Genomic DNA, 21,529 nt, shown 5'->3' with positions numbered 1-21,529 from the left:
TTCTTGCTGTCTCTCATTTTTAAATCCAAAAAAAGTTTGCTACGTGTTGGTGGAAATGGCAAAATAAATACATAGTAATAATAATAACATGAAGGGAAACACAGTGATAACAGGAAGTTTGCAGGGGTAAATGTTTTTCAAATAATGTTTGTATGCTGGACAGTGTATCGTGTTGAGAACTATATGTTACCGGTCACCCATGGTGTATGAATAATTTGTTGCTGTCACTTGACGCCAGAAAGAGGACTCGTCACAAGTAGAAACTCATGGGATAAATTGTCCACCAAAGCTGCTGTTTCTGGCTGAAGAGCCTGCATTCTTCTGACTCGTTTTATATTTTTAACTTCAGGATGAGTCTTGCAGATATCAGCGTAGACTTTTGGAGAAATTGCTCAGGAAAAAACTCATTGCTGCAGCCTCTGTGGGACAGCCTGAGGCTCAACTACAGAGATTATTTGAGATCTCCTCTCTTCCCCATTGTGCTGACTGTCTCGTCATACTTTGTTTTCTGCATCCCTTTTCTTGTCTGTGACATCATGGGGGACAGGTGGGCGAACGTTCAGAAATTCAAGATACAACCGAGCCGTCAGCCAACAGCTTCGACACTGATGCACTGTGCGGGCGTCACCTTGTACAACCATGTGTTTCTCGTGTTCCCGGCGTCCGTGGCACAGTGGGCATGGAGGCCGCCGGTGGACCTCCCGGATGAGGCTCCATCCCTGTTGGAGCTGATTGCCGGGGTGATAGGCAACCTCCTTCTCTTTGACTTCCAGTACTTCATTTGGCACCTGCTTCATCACAGGATCCGCTGGCTATATGTCACCTTCCACGCCATCCATCATAATTACTCATCACCCTTTGCTCTCGCCACTCAGTGCCTTGGTGGCTGGGAGCTGGTCACGGTGGGCTTTTGGACCACCCTGAATCCTGTGATCCTGAGATGTCATCTACTCACAACATGGACCTTCATGGTTGTACATGTGTACGTTTCCATAGAGGATCACTGCGGCTATGATTTCCCCTGGTCCACTTCACGTCTGATACCGTATGGTATCTACGGAGGGCCCAGCCAACACGATGTGCACCATCAGAAACCCAACACCAACTTCGCACCTCACTTCAGTCACTGGGACAAAATATTTGGCACGCATGCTGATTCCAGCTTCTCTACTGCTATGAATTAAACTATTGCACAAGTGACAGCAGCTAAATAGACATGTGTATTTATGTTGGTGTGCTAGTTTCTTATATAGATTTAAAGAAATAAATGTAGCCTACTTTTCCCTTTTCATGCAAAAGGAGGCATGTAACATTGTGCTTGGAGTTTCCTGTAGCTTTCTTTTAATAAATATGCCATCTGGACTATCTAAATAATATAAAATGACTATAAATGCATCTGTGTCTGGTTTCTTTACTTTGAACATGATCCTGAGCTTTGGTAATTGCTTACATTATATTCTCACCTATTCTAATACATATGTATTCAAGACCAGAGACAAAATCATTTGATCATTCACTTTAAATCATCACAGCAAGAATGTCACTTATTATACGTTTAATATAGTTGAACATAGCCTATCTTCGCAACAAAATTGACACTGTATTTTCTTTCAGTGACCACTCACTTTAGATTAGTATGCTTTACCTCACAAATTAGCCTACCTTGAATCTGAGACAGTAGCTTCTTAAATTTTTGAGGTCATGAAAACTGATCAGTAACTCCAGACTGCTACTGATAAATGTTTCATGCTTGAGGGACTAGCACATTAAAAACACAATTATATAATCTGCCACTAGATGTCGTCAAAGCACGTTTGTCTAATGACATTTATTTGAACTCAACATTTTTTTATTAGTAATATATCACAAATAAATACTTTTAGCTATGGAGAATAAATGCATAAATAATATTCTGGTTAATAGGTGTATAAAACCCTTTCACCCCCGGTGGAGGGTGGTTAAGTTCATCGTTGTTGTAATTGTGTTTGTGTTGGTGGCGCTGCTGCACTCAGAGCTGTGTTATGGAGTGTGGAAGGTGCAGCTGGCCGGGACATGTCTGAGTAGAGACTTGAAACATTTTCCTTCAAGAACGGAAATAAATCCCCATGTTGAAGATGGGACAGTGTGGTATGACCTCGTCCAAGACGGTCCTGGTCTTCCTGAACCTGATATTTTGGGTAAGTTTGAAGGTTTTGGTCAGTTTTAAACGTGCGTCACAATGAGCCGGCTAGCTAGCTAGCTAGCTTGTTGTGTGTGCAGGCAGGCAGCCGCTAAAATAGCGGCAGCAGCTGGGGAGGGATTACTTGCATGAGGTAGTGGGAAAGACTATATTCAAGAGATATTGTTCAATAGGAGCAGTAATTTCCAGCCGAGAATTCGTTACCACGCATTTCGCTAAGTTTTAGAGTTAAACGACCCGTTGTTTGCTGAAGTTAAACTATCACTTTTTGACCCCCCTCCCCTCTTTGAGAAGTGGATTAACCTAAATCCACCAAACAGAGAACGTGATTCAGCAATAACACAAAAAAACAGCTGGGCTAGCTCAAAATAAATACTCATGATGTCTGGGCAGTTTGTTTGGGCAGGTCTTTCTGAAAGCTGCGGGTCGAGTCAGTCAAAATGATGCACATCACATCAAGTGTTTAAGAACAGTTTTGGAAGTATTCAGATCACACTTAAAAAATACTTTAATTTCTTATATTCTACATTATATATAATTACATCTGTTGGGTTATATTCCATGAACAGATCCTACAGAATGTGGTAATTTCTGACATGGCATCATAGTTGTCTACTATGATGCACACTGTACATATGAGTATTTAATTCAGGAAGGAGTATCTAACTAAGGAAAGACAAGACACAGATGGAAAACCCTGATTTGCAGTGTCATGATTTTTTTGTTTTATTTCCGTGTTACCAACTATTTATATCTTCTGGTGAGTATTGAGTTTTCTGTTGTCACCCACAGGCAGCTGCCGGCATCCTGTGCTATGTTGGAGCCTATGTCTTCATTACATATGATGACTACGATCACTTCTTCGAAGACGTGTACACACTCATCCCAGCGGTAGTCATCATTGGGGTCGGAGCCCTCCTGTTTATTATTGGGCTCATTGGATGCTGTGCCACAGTGAGAGAGAGCTACTGTGGACTTACAACGGTCAGTAATTAAGTTAACAGCAATACAACAGTACAAGCAGTATTTCCAGATGCGTGACAAGAAAGACCACATTTATCACAAGTGGTTGAACTGCTATGTATGACTAGTAGGTATGACGAAGGTAACCTGAACAGGCTCAAGATGCAGACAGTGTGCTTTTTAAAAGGGTCTGTATCTTAAACCTTGAAATTCAACCCACAGTTTGTCGTCATTCTCCTGCTGGTTTTCATGACGGAAGTGGCAGTGGTGGTTCTCGGATACATTTACAGAGCAAAGGTGAGAAATGCAAACACACACCAGTGCACAAATGTTTTCTCTTGGCCTGGTTTGTTACTTGACTTGTAGCGCCCGGATAATCAGTCATGATAACTTAATCAAATGTGTACATTGTGTTTGCTGTCATGTGGATATTGCCCAAGGAGTGTCTGCAAATATTTAGTGTCACACTTGTTAACCGTTGCCAGGTTGAAGATGAAGTTAATAGCTCTATCAAAAAAGTTTATGACGAGTACAACGGCACCAACAGCAATGCCCAGAGCCGCGCCATCGACTATGTTCAGAGACAGGTGAGGACAAAAATCTTGCTTCCTTTATCTGTTTAATCCTGTGCTCTGGTGTTGTTTCAGCCACGTGTTGATTTGCAAGTAGCTGACACTACTCTTCAATTTTAATTTTCAGCTCCAGTGTTGTGGGATCCACAACTACTCAGACTGGCAGTACACACACTGGTATGAAGAATCTAAAAACAACAGTGTACCCATCAGCTGTTGCAAAACTAACACTGGGAGCTGCACGGGGTCCCTTACTCATCCTGAAGATCTCTACCAAGAAGTAAACAAACACTAAAAAAAAGTCACGTTTAGTTTTTAAAATAGACACCCCACCCCACCCTCCCAGTTTCACATGCTTGAACATTGTTTGTTTGTAGGGTTGTGAGGCTCTGGTCGTGAAGAAGCTGAAGGAAATCATGATGTACGTCATCTGGACTGCACTGACATTTGCTGCCATCCAGGTATTTAACTTCTATCAAGGCCCCTCGTTCTGTACAGTTTTAGATATTAAAGGTGGAGTACGGCACCTTTAAAGCAAGCGGACTGTGAGGTGTGAGTAAAAAGTGACAGGCGTCCAGCAGCATTTTCAGATTTTTTTTTTTTTTTTACTTTTGTCGCCCTCAAACCACAGTTATTTCAGAGATAAAATAGATCAGTGCTTTGTTTTTTTTGGTGGAAGATATAAATAACGGTCACAAAAGCATGAATACAAATTTGCTGTTGCTCACCTGCATTACTCCACAGGATGTTAGTTATATGTTTCTCATTTAAAAGCAGACAAGATGATGTTATTTTTCTTCCCAGCTGTCACAGTTGCACTAGAAGTGAAGTGCTGAGTTAATTATAAATAACCTGGCCTGTTTATTTTGATGCACTTTTGAGGTAATGAGAAAAATATTCCACTGCACGAGGCTTGTCAGTCATAATGTCACGGCAAGATCGACGTATACTGACATGACGCTGCACCCTGTGTCTTTGCTCCAGATGCTGGGGATGTTGTGCGCGTGCATCGTGCTGTGCCGCCGAAGCAGAGATCCTGCCTACGAGCTTCTTATCACGGGGGGCACCAGTGCGTAAAGGAGAACACTTCTCTCTCACAGTAACAGAGTTTTCTGCGTCATAGGTGAAAAGCATGAAAATAATCTATTACAATACTAACTACTGTAAACCTATATATATATATTACCTGTTTTTCCAAAAAGCTTTTGGCCAAATTCTTTATAAAGGCCGGTGAGAGCAAAACTCTAAACATGGCACGAGGATAAGACCTCAAACCTTTTTAAGTCATGTATTAAATTTGGTCAGTTCCTCATGTTAGTTTGCACAATGTGTTTTTAAATCTGTTATGATGTACTTGAATGACAGAGTATCATTTTACCTCCACGGCTAATACTACCCTACTATGACGACTACTATTATATCTCACTAACGGTTGTAACCTCACCTTTCACCAGCAGTGTTCTGTCAAGACAAACCACAGCCCAAGTCAGTTGCACAGCTTGTTTTTTGAGTGTAAACCATGTAAGTTAACAATCTCTTGCTTGTCTTTCCTTTCCCGTGTCGGGTATTTGAAGTAGCAACACATTCTCAACTCAAGAAAGATTTTCTCTCGTAGCTTTTCTTTTCTTTGCCCCGGCGACAGTCTGCTGATGGTAGCTTTAGAGTATGGTTTGCTGATAAGTAGCAGTGGCAAGACTCAAGAATGTATATTAAATTCAAAAGGTGAAAGTGTGAAATTAAAGAGTTTTTTTTCTGGTTCATTGGTCTGTGTCAGAAATTGATTTTTTTCTTCTTTAACTGTTAACCGGGTGGGTGTTGTCGCTGTAAAATCAGGTAATCTTGGTCATAAAATGACAGGTCCAAGGTGAGCTGTTTGCCACGTTGGAGGGGTGTAAAGAGGTCTTCTACACCAATCAAATGGTTTGAGCTAATCTTGTTTTCTTTTAAAGTCATTATACATTTCTTGTAACTTAAGCAATGCAACTGTGACTAATATATCTAGAATCTTAAGACCTATTTGTATCTGCTTTTGCTACCTCTTGCTACCTCAGACGTAACCATTGCGCCCGAAAATAGCAATTAAGGGTACTCCACTTTGGTTACTCGGTAGACCACATGCCTTTGAACCAAAGACACCGAACGTCTCACCCGCATGACCCAAGAACAGACTGCGCTCTTGATCTTCTTATAACCCGTCCCTAAAATATTCTTCACTACAATAAAAAAAAAAGTTTGTAAGAAGAAGAAGAAATAAAGCAACATATGCCAAATGTGCAGGTCTTGTAATTAGTGAGAACTAAAAAAACAAAAAAACATGTTGATGGTGTGAAAAGGTAACAAAACTTTTTCTTTTCCCACAGAATAAATACAAATAAGCGTGTGCTTTGCATTTAGGTTACAAAAAGATGTCATACATTACATTTTAAGACATTAAATATATACTACAGCATATGAATAAACATTAGTGCCCTGATCCTGTGCAAGAGATCAGCAAATCTCCCAGCTGTCACTGCTATGAGAAGCACTCGACACCGGCAGTGAGGGGAAAAGTAATATGATACACTTTGCATTTGCCATTCAACACTTCCTCATACTACTGTATCTTGAAGCCCCATGCATTGTGTTTCTTTTAAATTATAATTGTGCATGTTTTTGTCTGTAGAAACAAGACAATCCCTGTTGCTTCATGTCAATCTTGGGGTCAAATCTGTGGGATGCATTGGCATTCACTGTCTGCCACAGTGTCTTGGCTTCAGTGATACATGTGACAGAAATAAATGGCACATACAATCAAATTATAAGGTCAACTTTAAAACACAAGGCCTTTACATGAAAAATGTACATGCGGAAGTGTAGTAGTTATACAGCAAAACATTCAGTTTGAATCATTCCTTAGCTAAATAAGAGCCTGGAACCAATCCTGTAACACCATTTCTTTTCACTAACCACCAGCCGTCCTCGCCTTGGTCTTGAACAACCACAACATCCCCCACTGACACAGAGAGTTCATCTTCCCCCTAAAAAAAGAAAATAGAAACTATATATTTAACAGAATCATTTAGACTCATCATGACATGCGGACGTGTCTTGTGTAGCGGTGAGAAAAGTGCACAGAACCTGACCTGTGCCACGTACTCGTACACGGCCTTGTACTCGTCGCTGCTCAGCTGGTTGGTCTGAAATCCAGGAATGGAAGCGTACACCCCATCTGATGGTTCTGTCGAGTGGATGCGATCAGTTAATGTGTGCAGCCGCTCGCCATTTGCAGTGTCATATGTCAGATCAGATCAGATCATTTGCAAGCTGAAGAAGGGATCTGTTTGTTGGTGGTGGTGGTGCAAAGCAGCAGATTTAACCACGCAGTCCTGCCAGGTGAGCTTCATCGAGACCAAGCCATAATTCACTAATAAATATGTTCATTTGAACTGCATTTAAACTGGATGTCATCTCACTATTTATATACAACAATCAGGCATTACATTATGACCACCTTCCTAATACTGTGTAGGGCTCCCTTGTCCCGGCTGATTTTTAATTCAAATCACTTGATCCTGCATTTGTTGATGTTGTAATAATTCTGGCCATTCATTCCAAAGCTAGTTAGCTTACTTTTTAAGAGTTTTCCCTTTGGCCCTGGTTGTATGATTTGGTAATGTTCAATCTGGGAACCCATCAGCTATGGTCACTGTAACTGCTGATCAGTCTTCTACGGCGGCTTGGAGGAGTTTTAGCTCAAGCAGAACCACTTCAGTTCCTTAATCCTACATTTAGGTCAAGACCTTGACTTGGCCATTCCAAAGCTTGTGGGACTTGTGTGTTTGTGGCCGTCGTCTTACTGCATGACCCAGGTTGAGCTCAGATGTCCTGACATTTTCTTTTAGAATTGGCTGATATAATTAAGATTGCAGTGTTGTTTCGTCTCCAAACACGATGCCTCTACTTTAAGCCTGACAGTTCTACTTTGTTTTCATTTGTCCACAAAATCCTTTCCAAATAGTCTTCTGGCTAGTGTTGTGAAGATCTGACAGATCCCTGATTTTTTTTTTGATTTTTTTTTTTTTAAACAAAATCTAGCACTGAACATCACCCATGTTTCATTTTATTGATTGGAAACACTTCTGAGCAGATGGATTCGGTCTTGACATTTACTTGTAGTCCTAAAGGTGCACTTTCTCTCGCACTTCAAAGATATGTAATATTAGCTAATTTTCCTGAATAAACAAATACACAAGTATAATGCAGTACTTAATTTTGACATAAGATAAGATAATCATAAGATAAAGTTTGCAGTGTCGCAGCAGCACACAGTCCAAAGAACAGTGAGCACAAGAGATAAAAAAGCAAAACACCTGAAAAATACTTTGTCTATTTTTAGGACTTGTGCGAAAAGGTTTTAAGCCACACCTCGTGTTGCAAGTGTCAAGTTGAGGTTGAAGTTGTGAACAACTGTAATACTGTACCAGCAGGTTGTGCCACTGTCTCATTGAGGCTCATTTTGGAGCCACTGGAACAGTTCCCTTGCAGAAGATTTGAAAACCTACACATGGGGGAAAGTATTCAGTAAGAGATACACAAAAAGAGATACAAAAAAAAAAAGATCATCAACTTAGTCGTCATTAGTTTGTTAACACTGTATTCTTTTGACCTTTTCATGACCCCTACAATTCCAGCACTTCCATTTCTGTCAGCTGCAGGATTCCCCTCGTAGAAGTTTTGGTATTCGATTGGAGCTGCGGAAAGAACATTTAAATTCTGTTCACGCGCAGTTATGTAATGCAGCTGGTTCCTGTGCCAGACATTACGTTGCATGCTTTAGAACCAGCAATAAGATAATATTAAAATTTCCAACTCAGAACATATTCAAATTTAAATCAGGAAGGCTGCGAGACGTGTGCCTACCTGGGGGGGCTGAGCCAGTTCTTTTCATCTCCACAAAGCAATTGTTGTCCGCGGTGATGTCACACTGTTCCAGCGTTTTCCTTACGTTTTCGTAACACTAAAAGAACAATTTTTCCAGATTGAATCCCAATTATATAGTACTGTACTTTGGATTGCTAAGGGTCTGTTAAATACAGATGTTTAAAAAAAAAATAAAAAATCTACACTCACTTCATCATCTTTCACGCACTGCATTGATAGATGGTTACAGTGTACCCACAAGGCATTCCTTAGTACGCTGAGGCGGTCTTCTTCTTGTTGCTGAAACGTCTGCAGAACAACAGTGTGATTGGACACTATAAGTAATCTTGAAAATAATATGCGAACAGTTCAAAAATATGAAAATTTTTGCGGAACAAATGCGGCCGACGCGGTCTCTCTGCGATCTGTTGACCCAAAGCTGACCTCTGAATGCTTTTTAATGCTTCATAGCTGTCAGACACAACACGTATTCATGTCATACTCATACTCACTTCGATGTGAAGATTTTACTTCCTGGTTAAGAGTCAATGTGTACTTTTGTACTTTTGTATCTGTCTGATGACAGCCGGTGAGGGTTCCCCATTTTTTTATACTCTTCAAAGGATTATTTAAGACTTGGTTTCAGGGTTGGAGCAAGGGGAAGGATGCATACATTCCACAGTTCGCCATACAAATGTGTGTGATTGTTGTGTGTGGTGCCACAAATAACTGGCACATAGCGACGAGTGATGTTGTTTAATATGTGCTTCAGCTCTTTTTGATGTTATCACATAAAGGAAGACTTTGTGGCCCGGAAATATTTTTGGAGATTAGTCACTCCCTATGTAATCTGCTAATGGGAAGTATTACACATCCTCATTGACAAAGCAGGCTTTGGGTATTGCCACTCTTAGCCCAAGTTTGTACACTTTAAAAAGGATCAAGCCATAGCGTGATGTCCTCACTTGACAGATACAGTACATGAAGAAATACAGCCCTACCTCACATGTCTCAGTGTGCGTTGATTCCCAGTCTTGCCGGATCTTGTCCAGCTGTTCGATGTTTGATATGTACTGCTTCTCTAAAGACAAAAACAACAACAACAACAACAAAAGAATGATGACAAATTAAATTCAAGGTATTACACAGATTAACCACATGAGGTTTAATGTAGCTAACCATATATGTACATAAGTCGCACTCATCTGACACTACATTTGCTAAAACACTACGTCGCAAGCTATTTCTGGAATCTTCTGCAAAAGAAAAGTTAATGTGGCTGCGATCCTGAGAAGAAGAAAAAAAAAAAAAAGGGTTTCTGGTAAACCACAGCAGCTTCCTTCATGAAACGGCATCTTAGTAACAAACACGCATGCTTCTCATTTGTGTTATTAGTTTTCCTTACCGGCCTCTTCTGCAGCTTCTCTGCACTGCCTGCTTTTGTTGTTCATCTAAAAGAGAAAAGGCAACACAAAATGAGACTTTGGCCTTTTTTAGGCTGTACGTGGTCTTGCCGTTGTACCAGTGAAAGGAAATAGACCTTATTCTGTTCTATCAGAACAAAAATGACAACATAAAGCCAAGACTTTTTATTGCAAGATTTTATCACAAAGTCAGCAGAGAAGATTTAATTTAAGAAGCTGTCCCCCACTGGCTTACAAAAGCAGTTTATTTTGTATTCTTCATGTATGTACAATATATATATATATACATTACTTTAAAGCATACAGTATTAATAAAGGGTTCATTAGACTCTCAAATATTAGACAGACCTGCTTAGGACTGGATTAGTAGCATGTTAGCGTTTCTTATTACTTGTATAAAAGTCAACAATGCGGTATAATAGTTAGTAGTTACTAAGCAAAGAACAAATCAGAAACCCTGTGATAATAAAATGAGCACTTTCCATATAACCAAATCAATATCTATTTAATACAATAAATAAAAAGAAAAACATACATATGCTTCCACGCAGTTGCACGGAGTGGTTCAGTGCAATGACGCATTTCACATCGAAATATGCTCTGAGGCAAGAGGGTCATTGTTGGGTCACAGAGGGCTCCAGTCGCACAACGACAGCTCAACTGGCTAGTGTTTCAACTATGAGGTCTGCATTTAGATCTACAAGTAAGACGTCCGTAAATGGGGTTGGAAACTGTGGTCGACGCTGCACATGCAATGGCCGTGATGCTGTAGGGGGCCTTTTTCTACCATAGTTAGGGTTCCTTTAGAGAGAAGAGTGACTGCAGATCAATACGAAGTTGTTCTGAGTGATCTTTGTCCTTTGATGAAACATTTCTATCCTGAAGCAAGTGGTCTGCTCCGGGTCACTGACTGGTTTTATTAGTACGAAGATGATGTTAATCCTACGCTATGGCCTTTACGGTGAGCGCGCTTCAAATCAATTCCAAATCTACTGAAGATTTTGGACTCGCATGTCAGACAGCGCTCTCGAGGGAGTGCTTGTAGAATTAATGCACAAGCGCAATTAACACATAACGGTGTTAAACATGCTGACTACTTCCTAAATTGGGTGGTCAACGATGACTGTGCAAATAACTGGCACAGAGTGACGGGCACAAAACTACTGTCTGACTAATCACTCTGTACTTTAATTCCTCTCTCTGTGCAACATAAGCTTCGCATTAATGAATGCACTACTTTGTTTGAAGGTGCACCAAAAGAGGGAAGTAATTATTGCATAAAAAACTATCCCAAATAGTGTATCACATTACTTGGGTGCAAAAAAAAGTACATGCAAACATGGAAAATGCAAATGTCAGAATGGGTCGTGTCCACTGGAAGGTCGCTTTTCCAGTATTTTACCGAAGAGGAGATGATGTCTTTCGGAGCTCACCTTAAATCTAAAGACTAGACAGCACCTACATACAATTTTGTAATATCGCTGTAACTACTTTGGATGGAACTTGTGGTCCAATATGTAACTTACACAAGCATGGTGTTGGAACCTGAAACCCTCTGTTCAAACACAGTGAGAACTGAGTTTTTAGATATGTAGGAAAAGTCTTGTGTCCTGCACTTAAGTCTGTTAAATTCTTCCTATTATTTAAAGTTGAGATTGTTTATGTCTCCCTTTAGGGATCTTTAGATATTAATTGGATGGACTTATTGGGGGGGAGGGGGGGGGGGGGCTAAAATCTGTAGTTTTGAAATGGAATAAAAAAAAAAAACATGAACAATCAAAAAATGGAAAAAACTGTTAGAAGGTAACAGTCATTTAATGAGTCCAGTTTACCTTCTCAATCTGTTTGGGAGTGGCTGTGGGAGCGGCGCCCAGCTTCTCTGCCGTTTGCTCAGCCTCATCTGCTTCCTTGCACCGCTGCTCGTAAGATCTCTTAGACTGGGCATGAAACAGAACAGAAACCATATGAATCTATGACTCCCTTCATTAGCACTTCTCTCTATGAACCCTTGCCACGAAGCCGGGGAGGGGGTGGCGTAGAGCGGGGGCTCAGTCAAGAAAGAGATGTTCGTGCATGTGCACCAGGAGAAACAAAATAGATCACTCACTTCCTTCCTCTTAGCAGCACAAGCTTAGGTTCCTCAGTGGCATTTACTTAACGTGCAACCGTTTCTTTAATGTACAGTACGCCACATCTTTTCACAGTGAGGCCTAGCCAGCTTCCCTCGAAATGATTCATGCTGTTTGTCGCGAGCAATAAATAATCTCACTGAAGAGATGCGTACAACTGTTAAGAAGACTTATCAAAAAATCTCTGTGGTCGTGTTAGTATGAAATGACCTTACGTCTAGTGTTTTCTTGTAGAGCGTGACTTTTGACTTCTGAACCTTCTCCATGGTGGCTTCAAACTGTGAAGTAAGGGCAAACAGTGTTAAAAAGAGCTTCCATTGTCGTCATAAGAAAACCACACAGGCACACACGAGGCAACACTGGCCGCGAAACAAAAAGGAAAAAAAAAGCTTTTCACCTTTTTTCTCTGTTCTTTCTGCCTCTCTCTGAACTGCTCCATTCTCTTCACCTCGTCTTTTAGGAGCCCAGCCAGCTGAATGTGCAAGTTTCCTGTGTTTTCGATTTCTGGAAGAATAACAAGAGCATACAGCTGAAGACACACACTAAAAAAAAAAAGAGAAAAAAATAAATACTCAAGGGAAACAATACTTCAAAATACTGTATATATCGCGTGCTTACGTGTCTTCATGTCATCAAAAGATGTTCTCATAGTGCTGTGGAAACAAAAAGGAAGCGACATGTTCTTGTGCTGCAGGGTTGTAGGCTAAAGAAAGCATTAAGCGTGCTCTGATGCACCTGTACATACCAGATTTCGTACAGACCACCAGCCTTGCGGGCAATTGTGACCAGCTCCTTGCCATATTTCTCCTCTGCGGAAGCTCTGCATTGACAATTAAAAATATCACAGCAGAACAATGTTTCAAAGCGGATACTTTAAATCGAGCACAGTTTACCAGAAACCAGAGAGCCTACCTCATTTTCAAGAGCTCCTCCATTTCTTTGCACGTCCGCCGACCATCATTGAGTCTCTGGATGATAGTCTCATACCCAATGTTGCTGATGAAGTCCGCTCCCTGTAGGACCATAAAACCCAAGATAGATCGACTTTAATATACAGAGGGGTTACATTTGCGTATTCAAGTGAAAAGGAAAACAATGAACAGTCTTTAGACAAGAGCTGATGACTGGAATGACATGCAACTGCAAGGCACAGTGGGCCGCTTTTGAGATGGATTATTGTTTCCATGTGGGGGTATTGTGGTAATACTTCAACGGTAAAACAGAAAGCGTTACACTGCAGCTTCTGAATGGAAAGCTGAGAAGTGGGAGAAGTGCCAAAAGTCCCTGCCCATGTGAATCAGCGACGCATTTTAAATATGAACTCTGCAATCTGAACACAGATACAGGGAAGACATACAGGGAAGTGCATCAACTTCAGCAGATCATTGTTCCTGGCCGCCTGGTTCCTGATCCTTGGCTTGTGGCTATTGTGCAAAAGTTCAACTGTGGCATGTTGTCGTCTGTAAAATTTCCACGCTCACACGTGTTAAAAGGTGATCGGGGTCAGACAAAAAGAGGCGGTTAAGGCAGATAAGAGGTAACACTCAATAATGACACCAAACACGTTGTTCATCACAGCGTCCCTGTTGTGAAGACACTGTGTTGAAAATGTGAAAGAACTGCTAAGTCTGTGCGATGAATCTGGGTTTAAGGACACGATCTAGAAATAAAGATAATATCAACACTTTCACAATTACGTCACTTTCATGAAAGAAAAAGCAAAAGAAAACCACCACTGGAAGTCTGAAAAATAGTGTTTAACTAAATGTCATCAGGTTAACTATGACTAAATAGACATTGGTACATGGTAACTATCATCCAGGTAACAAAAAACAAAAACAAACAAACAAAAAAAAATACATTAAATACAGTAGAAATATCCTCCGAACATGCTGCACAACACTGTCTTCACAGTTCAGTGAAGCTCTTGGTCAACTTCAGTTCTGAGCATAAACACAGCCAACAAAAAATATAGTAATTACATCAACTCACCCAAAAGTTATCTTTGAATTGTAATGCCATCTCGGCAGCGGTTAAAGAAAAAAGCAAAAGTCCCAGGTGGAAAAATCAACCTTAAGTCACTTTATACGTCCTGCCAGCGTAGCAGGCTGTTGCTCAGTGCGAGACGCTTTCAGGAAGCAAGTTTTCATACAGCCACTCTCACTCACTTACTCATTTGATTTAAATGAGGAAGAGCTTCAACAAGTCAGTAGTTGCCACAGCTGAACTGATAAGTGAACTGCCAGTTGATGCAATTAAAACAAACAAAACTCCATAAATGCAACCACAGTTTTGATGTGGAACCCCATTAAGGTGTAAAACAGTTGTTAAAACTGTACTTTAATTCTGCTTTTCAAGAGGATACTCACATAGGAAGTGAACTAAATAACAGAAATTTCCTATTAAATTATGCAATCCAGTACCTAGCCCGGAAACATGTAATATCTTGTAAGGCTCCCAATGTTTTGCTGACGCTCATTTCTTGCGTCTGTGACTCATTACGCATGTGTGGATATTTAGCAGGCCATTTACTGATGCAAATGATAGGATTACCAATCTATTGAGACGTAAATACCACGACTAATCTTAAAGCACAACAAAGGAAGCAGACCACAGTGCATTAAATCTTTGCGAAAACAAATGAGAGGACTCCACAGGAAACGTGTAGTTATAATTCATCGTGTGACACATGCAGCTGTCTGCCATAGTCCGTAACTTCACTGTTCATGAATGTCTCTTGGTTTTTCAAAACTTCAGCCTCTGAGATCTGACCGTCTCCATCCTGGTCCATTTCCTTGACGAGGTGCAGGGCCTGTTGATGGCGGGAGAAATAAATCAGTGGACACAATCTGTATCTTAGGTCTATATATGTTCAGATCACACTCACAGTATTTATTGTTTTTAGTTATATTATGAATATGGACTTTTACTTGAGGATATTCACATCCAACCTGGAGGGGCAGGAATTACAGCCAGTTTTATACACAGTCCCCTATTCAACAACTCGACCTAACTGTGATTAAGATGTTTTTAATTTGTCCAGAATCATTCGCAGACAAGGACTGCTTGAAGCTGATGACCATCACTAAAGAATGGGATTCCTCCTTTGTCAAAGCAGCTGTCTTCAGTTGTTGCTTGTTCCGCCTTTAGTTTTGTCTTCAGCTAGTGAACTGCAGCTCGATCTGGTCGAAACCAGGTGACTGACTGAGCCACTGCAGAATATTTCGCCATTTTACTTTCAAAATCTCCTGGGTTGCTTTAACAGATTGTTTTGGGTCACTGTCCAGCTTTACAGTGTATCCCGGTACACTTCAGAATTCATTCGGCTGCTTCTGTCTTCAGTCACATCATCAATGAACACCCTGTGCCACTGGAAGCCGCAAATGCTCATGGTCAGCACCGTGTTTCACAGATGCAGTGGTATGATTTGGAGCTTGTCTTCTCCAGACCATGTACGTCTTGTTATTCTAACACAGGTTAACATTATCTTCAACTGTTCAAAGAATGTTTTTCCACAGCTAATCTGTATGGTGGCCGAGAGAATTCAGTGAACTGGCAACCGAAATCAGATCAGCAAACATGAAACACAAAGCAAGCAGCGCAAACGATCCCTCGTAAGCCTCTTGCTCATCATCTCGCCAGTCAAATACTGTAATCTGATTAAACACATAATTCATTTGCAGATTGCCAGAATTGTAAGTATTTAAAAATGTATTCCAATTGTTTTGCGTCAACAGGTAACCTTTCCATTGTCATTTGCGTTTCCGTATTTCCTGGTATAGCAGCACAGGTGTGAATAAGAGATTCTCTTGTGTTTGTGTATTTGCTTATGTTTTGTCAATTTGCATGTGTTTTTTTTTAAGTTGCAACATGTTGAGCTCTTTCACTATAGCTATCACGATAGCTTATTTGAGTCTAAAGTCTAATCTGGCCTTTTTGAGATCTATGAATGGTTTGCTCCTGGTAGTGAACCTTTCTTTTTTGCTTTTTCTTTATTGAAGACTTCTAGAAGATAACTGTATGCCTACCCCCAGAAAGTGTTCTTCTCTTCTTTGGAAATGATCCATAGATCATCCAACACTGTTGTCTGCCATATACATCCAGGTCTTTGAGCCCCCATCATCCTTTTTTCCTCTGAATGTACCTGGCCTCTTCTACTATTGTTCCTGCTATTTCACTCACAGATTTGTTTTTTTAGGCCTGGGGATGGCCTGTTTTACTTGAACATATGTTTTGAGTTCACTGCAACAGTTTTCAAATGAAAACGTCACAACTGCAGAAACTTTACCTGCTGAGTTGATGAAGAAATTATGGAGAAATATCCCACAGTCAATTATCTAGTTACATACAACCTGAAAACAGGTTACTGTGTATAAATATGTTTGTAATTCCTATGCTTTTCCTCCAGTTTGGATGTGAATATCCTCAAATGAGAGGGTTAAATGGCCTCACTGTAGGTAATACCTCCAGATAATAGCTGAAGGAGCATCTCAAGGGTTAAATGGAAATTAGTGTTATGTAGTTTATCTGTTATATCAACAAAATCAAGTCACATGAAGGGAGCCCTACTTCTTCTCTGGCTGAGCCATAGCTATTCGGAGCGACCCAGCGTAGCTGCTCCTCTCGATTCAGCTTGCCATCCTTATCTTGATCATAAAGTTCTTTAAATCGTATCGTTTCTTCAATCTCCCACTGCGAAGGCGAATCATCTGTTAAAAATAAATGTAAATGTAACGCCCGCACATGTGACAATAACTGAGGAAAAAAAGCGGACTGCTATTTGTGTCTTAAACTAATGCCTGTGATCTTACCCTCACCACGAACGTCTCCAATAAACTCCCTCAGAGTGATGAATCCATCTGTATCTGTATCATATTCACTCAATACGTCCTCAATGGCAAAATCCTATTAAAACAAGAGGGTAAATCAATCAATTTTAACTTGAAACACTAGCCGTACTCATGTAATTGATGGAAGAGTGCATTATCATATCATGTTTTGCAGGAGAATATGTAGGAGCTAAACTTGTCTCACAGCCATGTGATCCACTTCAGAGGGGTGGGTGAAGGCAAGAAACTCTGTCACATTAAGACCAGGAGTGCCGTCCACGTCAGCAAACTCAAAGCGCCTCTTCTCCTTCAGGTGGAGCTGACAGGGATGTGAAACAATGTTGAGGTCTAAAAAGATAAATTAGGTCATGGCATGATGTGTGAAAGGAGCGTTAAATATAGACACCTACATTTCGAAGAGACTCTTGCTCTGGATCGTCCAGAATAGCACTGTTATCAAAACTAATAAGCTGATCATGAGCGACCATGTTGTACTCCCCCCACGTTACGACGCCGTCTTTGTCAGTGTCAAACTCAGGGAAGCGCTCCTCTGCATCTTCCAGAGCGTACTTTCTGTAGACGTGCTGGATCCATAGAGTGATCTCTTCTGTGGATGGAAACAGCAGAAGGTCATTTGATTATTTTTAATTTTTGCTTTATTAAAAAACATCCGGTGGCACAGTCTAAATTGGCAGTAGGTGTATGTGAGTGTGAATGGTTGTCTGTCTCTCTGTGTTAGCCCTGTGACTGACTGGCGACCTGTCCAGGGTGCCTTTCGCCCAATGACAGCTGGGATAGGGTCCATCCAAAGTTACCTTCACTTAGAAGATTGTCACCATTCGTGTCAATCTTCTTTATAATTTCCATCATCTTTATCCTCAGATCTGCTGGGCTGAGTTTCTTAATCTCGTCCGTGTTCTGGATAAGATGAGAGCGTGCAGATTGGTGAATGAAGAGTGGCAACAAACAGGGACTGAAGAGATTGAAGAAAATTAATAAAGACACTAAAGTAACCTCATCTCCCAGCAGGACGCTCATGTCGTGGTCAGGGTTGTGCTGCTCTCCATTATAATGACCTTCATGTAGATGTTTATGAGAGCTCCATCCAAACCCAAACTGAAGTAACAGCAACAGCAACCATTTAGTAGATGCCATCTGTTGAGTAATAACAAGCATTACAAACAGACCTGCCAAAAATGCAACTGTGCTACCTGGTGGTCAGCTGGTGGAAGTTAGCACACAAAACTGATAATCTACTGCTGCGTCTGAGATGATAAGACTGGGACAAAAAGACGAAAGTCGTTGTGGATACGTACAAAGTTGCAGAAATGGTAATAAGATGCAATTTAGAATCATCTGTTAGACAAAGAGCATTGAACATGTGCAGGATACGAGGAGAAGATCAGCAGCGTTAGCGAAAACAAGCCAACAGAATTAAAGGCAAGAAATAATATTTAAACTGCAACAAAACGGATAAAATATGTAAAAGGAGGATATCATTACCGTCAAAACTTCTCCGCACAAGTGTTGACATCGACGTCATTCGCTGTACCGGAATAACGCACTTCCGGTCAAAAACTTCAGAATAAGAAATCAGGATTGGCCAACAATGTGTGTAAATATTAAGAAGGACTTTATACAAGTATGCAACAATATAAATAGGTCAGTACAGTGAAGTTTTCTGTATTTGTTAACATTATAATTGTGTAGATGAAATAAAAATATTAAATGACTTTACATGGATTGGATAATTCTGAACCGTTTGTGCAAGAGACAATAAGTGATGATATACAAAACAATGCATGCAAACTATAAATATGGATATATGTGTTTAAAACAAGATGTTGCTCAAAGATATATAACTACAACTACAAAAGAAAGCGAGGTATGTGCTATAATAGGCATCCAAGACTTCTTTTGCTTTTACAACTTGTATTTATTATGAGCACAAGATCCAACCATCTACCAGGAGTTAAGTCTCCTGGTAGATGGACGGGCTTTTCTTCAGCTTTGCACCAGTCCAAAAAAATATTTATCTGTCAGCATCCTCTCAAAGATTCAAGGCAAGGGAAGTCTGCCACTTTCCCAGTTTTATCTAAGCGTCTGTGTGACTTGTGCAAAATAGCAGTAGATCATAACAGAATGGGAAAACACTTCACATTAACCCGCTTGACACCAACATTTAAACAACAAATGTACAACTGAAGAAGTAGTGAGGCGTTTATATAATATTGTAATGTGATTAAATATTTAAATTGTTGTTGCTTATGGTTTCATAATTTCAAAATGCTTTTATTTTGAAAGTACATTATCTTCTCCAGTTGTTTACCGGCGGTTTGAAACTGACTTGACACCAGACTGTGAACTCAACCTAACGTCCATGGACGTCCCGCCCGTTCATCGTGGTTGCCATGGTAGACCATTTGAAGTCCCGCCCAACACAAATCTGTCCCACCCTTTGACCCAAATTATTCAGTACGCGATTGGCTAGCGAGTGTTTGCGCGCTACGTCACTGTGCACTTATTGGACAATCCCAACACCAGTCAGTAACGTAAACTCAACAGACTTCCTGCTTCGGTTAGGTTGTCCTCCCTGTCATGTATTTATCTGACATGTTCTTCCATCACCTCTGACAACGAGACAACTTCATCCGTAGACCTTTATTTTCTTTTTTACTTCGCGTTCTCCGTAAGGCGGGTCGATGTCCAAAGACAACCGCCATGATGGCCGACGGCGTGGTGCTGGGCAGCACCGCCTCGGCCCGAGAGTTAGCCAAGGCGGGGACGGGAGGGAGAGGTCTGGTAGCAACAGCTCAGGCTCCTCGCATGGAGGAGGGAAAAACAAGAATGCATCAATATCTGCTTTGAAGGTATGTAGTTAAATATAACTCATCGCAGGTGGCTGAAATATACCAGTTAAACGTTAAAATCCCCACGCACTCCTAGCTAGCTTGAGCCAAATAACTGCATAACTGCACTGAGACTGTGGTAACCTAGCTAGCAGTATTTAGGTGGTCTTACATTTTTTATTTATTTATTTTTTTTTTTACATGTGATCAGGTCAGATAAGCCACTTCTACCTGAATGCGCCCCCCTTCATTGCCTCCTTTGATTACCACAAACAATCCTGTAGTTTCACCCATGGATGTGATGTTTGAGAGAAGATCCTAATCTATCATGATTTTTATGTTTTTTGCTAAATCACAATTGAGACTGGAACATTAAAGTGGGAGTTGTGCACAGTAACAGTCTTTGTCAGTGTGTATTGTTGTCCCCTACTTGTGCAGACTTTCTAAGTTTGTACCATTTGTTTTCAGTCAAACCATGTGGGTTTGTTTGTGTGTCGTAACCCAGCGGCGCATGAATCATTGCACACCGAGCCCAATCAAATCCGGAGCATCACTCTGTGGATAATGCATTTTGCTCACTGTCTCTGACCCTGCAGCTATACTCTTCATCACTGGCTGCACAGGATGGGGGGCATGGAGGCAGGCCTGCTGTGTGCACATGACTGCGCAGCGTTTGTTGCAGAAGGAGAGTGAGAGATGAGAAACTGAGAGCGAGTGGGGGCTCTGATGCAGAGCAGGGAGAGGAGAGGAGAGGAGCTGTAAATATAGGGAGCTGCATGCAGTGGCAAGCAGAAGAGAGTGGCAGGCAGGCAGGCGGACAGGCAGCAGAAGGCAGTGAGTCGGGCCTGAGAAGTGGCTGCTAACTCAGCAGAGCGCAGGGGGCTCAGGCTAGATTACATGCAGAGAATAGTCAAAGTGAAAGACAGGCTGCTGAGCACTTGTCTCCCCCCAATTGCCACCGGGAGAGGAGTTGACACAGCTGGGCAAGTTGCTATAGCAGTGTGGACTACACAGTAGGAGTCTATTTTGGTCGTGCTGTCAGATGACGATGTCACCTTGCACAAGTGGCAGCGCTTGTGAGGGGGAACAGGTTGCCTAAAGTGGGCTGCTAAGTATGTCAGGAGTGGATAAAGACGAGGAACCTGCTTACAGACTGTACTTCTATTCTGTATGTATCCTCTAATATGTTCTATTTTGCTGTCTTGATAAGCTACTTCTTACTCACTGTCTTTCTCCTTGCATCTGCTTGTAGTGTTTGTCAAAAGGGAAATCGTACACGTGCATCTCACTCAGCACAGTCTAGAAAACAAACCTGCTCTCTAGTGCATGGGGAATGATTGCCAGGCCAAACAAATGAGCAGAAGTTATGCTCCAGGATGTATGTTATTCTTCCCGTGGTGCTTGTTTGCAGCTAAATGAAGTGTGTCAAGAGAATGTGGCTGTAAGCCTTTTTTTTTGCTTCAGACTGCTGCTAACACACAGCCAGCAGTTGTGAGTAGGTGAGTTATTCTGAAAACGTTCATCTGTTATCCAATGGCTGCCAAGCTCAGGAAATGCACCGCAAACATTTACAGTCATGAGACTGGATATAGTGCATTGATGCCGACCTACCTCAGCGGTTCCTGGCCCGTTTCGACGGCCACGTGTTGTTTGATGATTTTTGTATCTCTCTGTGGTCTTTTTCT

General features: G+C 41.2%; 5 protein-coding genes across 7 annotated transcripts in view; 3 read left to right on the top strand and 2 right to left on the bottom strand.

Moving 5' to 3' along the window:
• Positions 1-350: 350 nt before the first annotated feature.
• On the top strand, positions 351-1,229 carry ch25hl1.2 (cholesterol 25-hydroxylase like 1, tandem duplicate 2; the record flags this gene model as incomplete). Its single annotated transcript, XM_084555336.1, has 1 exon — positions 351-1,229. The coding sequence occupies one exon, from the start codon at positions 351-353 to the stop codon at positions 1,182-1,184; it is 834 nt and encodes a 277-aa protein (XP_084411462.1). The 3' UTR covers positions 1,185-1,229.
• A 768-nt stretch (positions 1,230-1,997) lies between these two features.
• tspan3a (tetraspanin 3a) lies at positions 1,998-5,477 on the top strand. The gene is made up of 7 exons (XM_084555748.1): positions 1,998-2,177; positions 2,972-3,163; positions 3,365-3,439; positions 3,628-3,729; positions 3,842-3,994; positions 4,092-4,175; positions 4,699-5,477. Exons 1-7 carry the CDS (start codon positions 2,106-2,108, stop codon positions 4,789-4,791), a joined length of 771 nt encoding a protein of 256 aa, XP_084411874.1. The 5' UTR covers positions 1,998-2,105; the 3' UTR covers positions 4,792-5,477.
• Positions 5,478-5,979: 502 nt separating this feature from the next.
• On the bottom strand, positions 5,980-14,278 carry pstpip1a (proline-serine-threonine phosphatase interacting protein 1a). 2 transcript variants are annotated; one of them, XM_084555689.1, is made up of 15 exons: positions 14,159-14,278; positions 13,079-13,179; positions 12,912-12,986; positions 12,785-12,819; positions 12,564-12,670; positions 12,382-12,444; positions 11,870-11,974; positions 10,019-10,064; positions 9,615-9,694; positions 8,824-8,922; positions 8,614-8,710; positions 8,360-8,444; positions 8,175-8,251; positions 6,837-6,931; positions 5,980-6,731 (listed from the first exon to the last, which is right to left on the bottom strand). In XM_084555689.1, the coding sequence occupies exons 1-15, from the start codon at positions 14,186-14,188 to the stop codon at positions 6,600-6,602; spliced, it is 1,227 nt and encodes a 408-aa protein (XP_084411815.1). In that variant the 5' UTR covers positions 14,189-14,278; the 3' UTR covers positions 5,980-6,599. The 2 variants fall into 2 exon arrangements, with proteins under 2 accessions (XP_084411815.1, XP_084411816.1); XM_084555690.1 differs by lacking the exon at positions 14,159-14,278 and adding an exon at positions 13,524-13,658.
• A 556-nt stretch (positions 14,279-14,834) lies between these two features.
• Positions 14,835-18,532, bottom strand: rcn2 (reticulocalbin 2; the record flags this gene model as incomplete). Of its 2 annotated transcripts, none has more annotated exons than XM_084555691.1 (8): positions 18,499-18,532; positions 18,010-18,150; positions 17,811-17,913; positions 17,406-17,602; positions 17,201-17,314; positions 16,978-17,071; positions 16,736-16,875; positions 14,835-14,978 (listed from the first exon to the last, which is right to left on the bottom strand). In XM_084555691.1, exons 2-8 carry the CDS (start codon positions 18,148-18,150, stop codon positions 14,835-14,837), a joined length of 933 nt encoding a protein of 310 aa, XP_084411817.1. In that variant the 5' UTR covers positions 18,499-18,532. The 2 variants fall into 2 exon arrangements, with proteins under 2 accessions (XP_084411817.1, XP_084411818.1); XM_084555692.1 differs by lacking the exon at positions 18,499-18,532 and adding an exon at positions 18,312-18,469.
• A 955-nt stretch (positions 18,533-19,487) lies between these two features.
• scaper (S-phase cyclin A-associated protein in the ER) overlaps positions 19,488-21,529 on the top strand; it is a 57,001-nt gene continuing 54,959 nt past the window's right edge. The window contains exon 1 of the mRNA XM_084555295.1: positions 19,488-19,865. Within this exon, the coding sequence (XP_084411421.1) occupies positions 19,698-19,865 (168 nt within the window). The 5' untranslated portion in view covers positions 19,488-19,697. The remainder of the gene's footprint in view (positions 19,866-21,529) is intronic.

The sequence above is a fragment of the Chelon labrosus genome, assembly GCF_963514085.1.
Source record: "Chelon labrosus genome assembly, chromosome: 11".
Taxonomy (NCBI): Eukaryota; Metazoa; Chordata; class Actinopteri; order Mugiliformes; family Mugilidae; genus Chelon; species Chelon labrosus.
Note: the sequence above shows the minus strand (reverse complement) of the source record. Positions and strands in the feature narration are given on the sequence as shown.

Coding starts and splice junctions, on each gene's coding strand:
- tspan3a (XM_084555748.1), top strand. CDS start 2,106: ATGTTGAAGATGGGACAGTGTGGTATGACCTCGTCCAAGACGGTCCTG. Junction 3,730..3,841: donor TCGACTATGTTCAGAGACAG/GTGAGGACAAAA, acceptor TTTAATTTTCAG/CTCCAGTGTTGTGGGATCCA. Junction 3,995..4,091: donor CTGAAGATCTCTACCAAGAA/GTAAACAAACAC, acceptor GTTTGTTTGTAG/GGTTGTGAGGCTCTGGTCGT.
- pstpip1a (XM_084555689.1), bottom strand. CDS start 14,188: ATGGCATTACAATTCAAAGATAACTTTTGG. Junction 12,445..12,563: donor AGAAAGAACAGAGAAAAAAG/GTGAAAAGCTTT, acceptor CTTACTTCACAG/TTTGAAGCCACCATGGAGAA. Junction 8,252..8,359: donor ATTGTAGGGGTCATGAAAAG/GTCAAAAGAATA, acceptor CCCCATGTGTAG/GTTTTCAAATCTTCTGCAAG.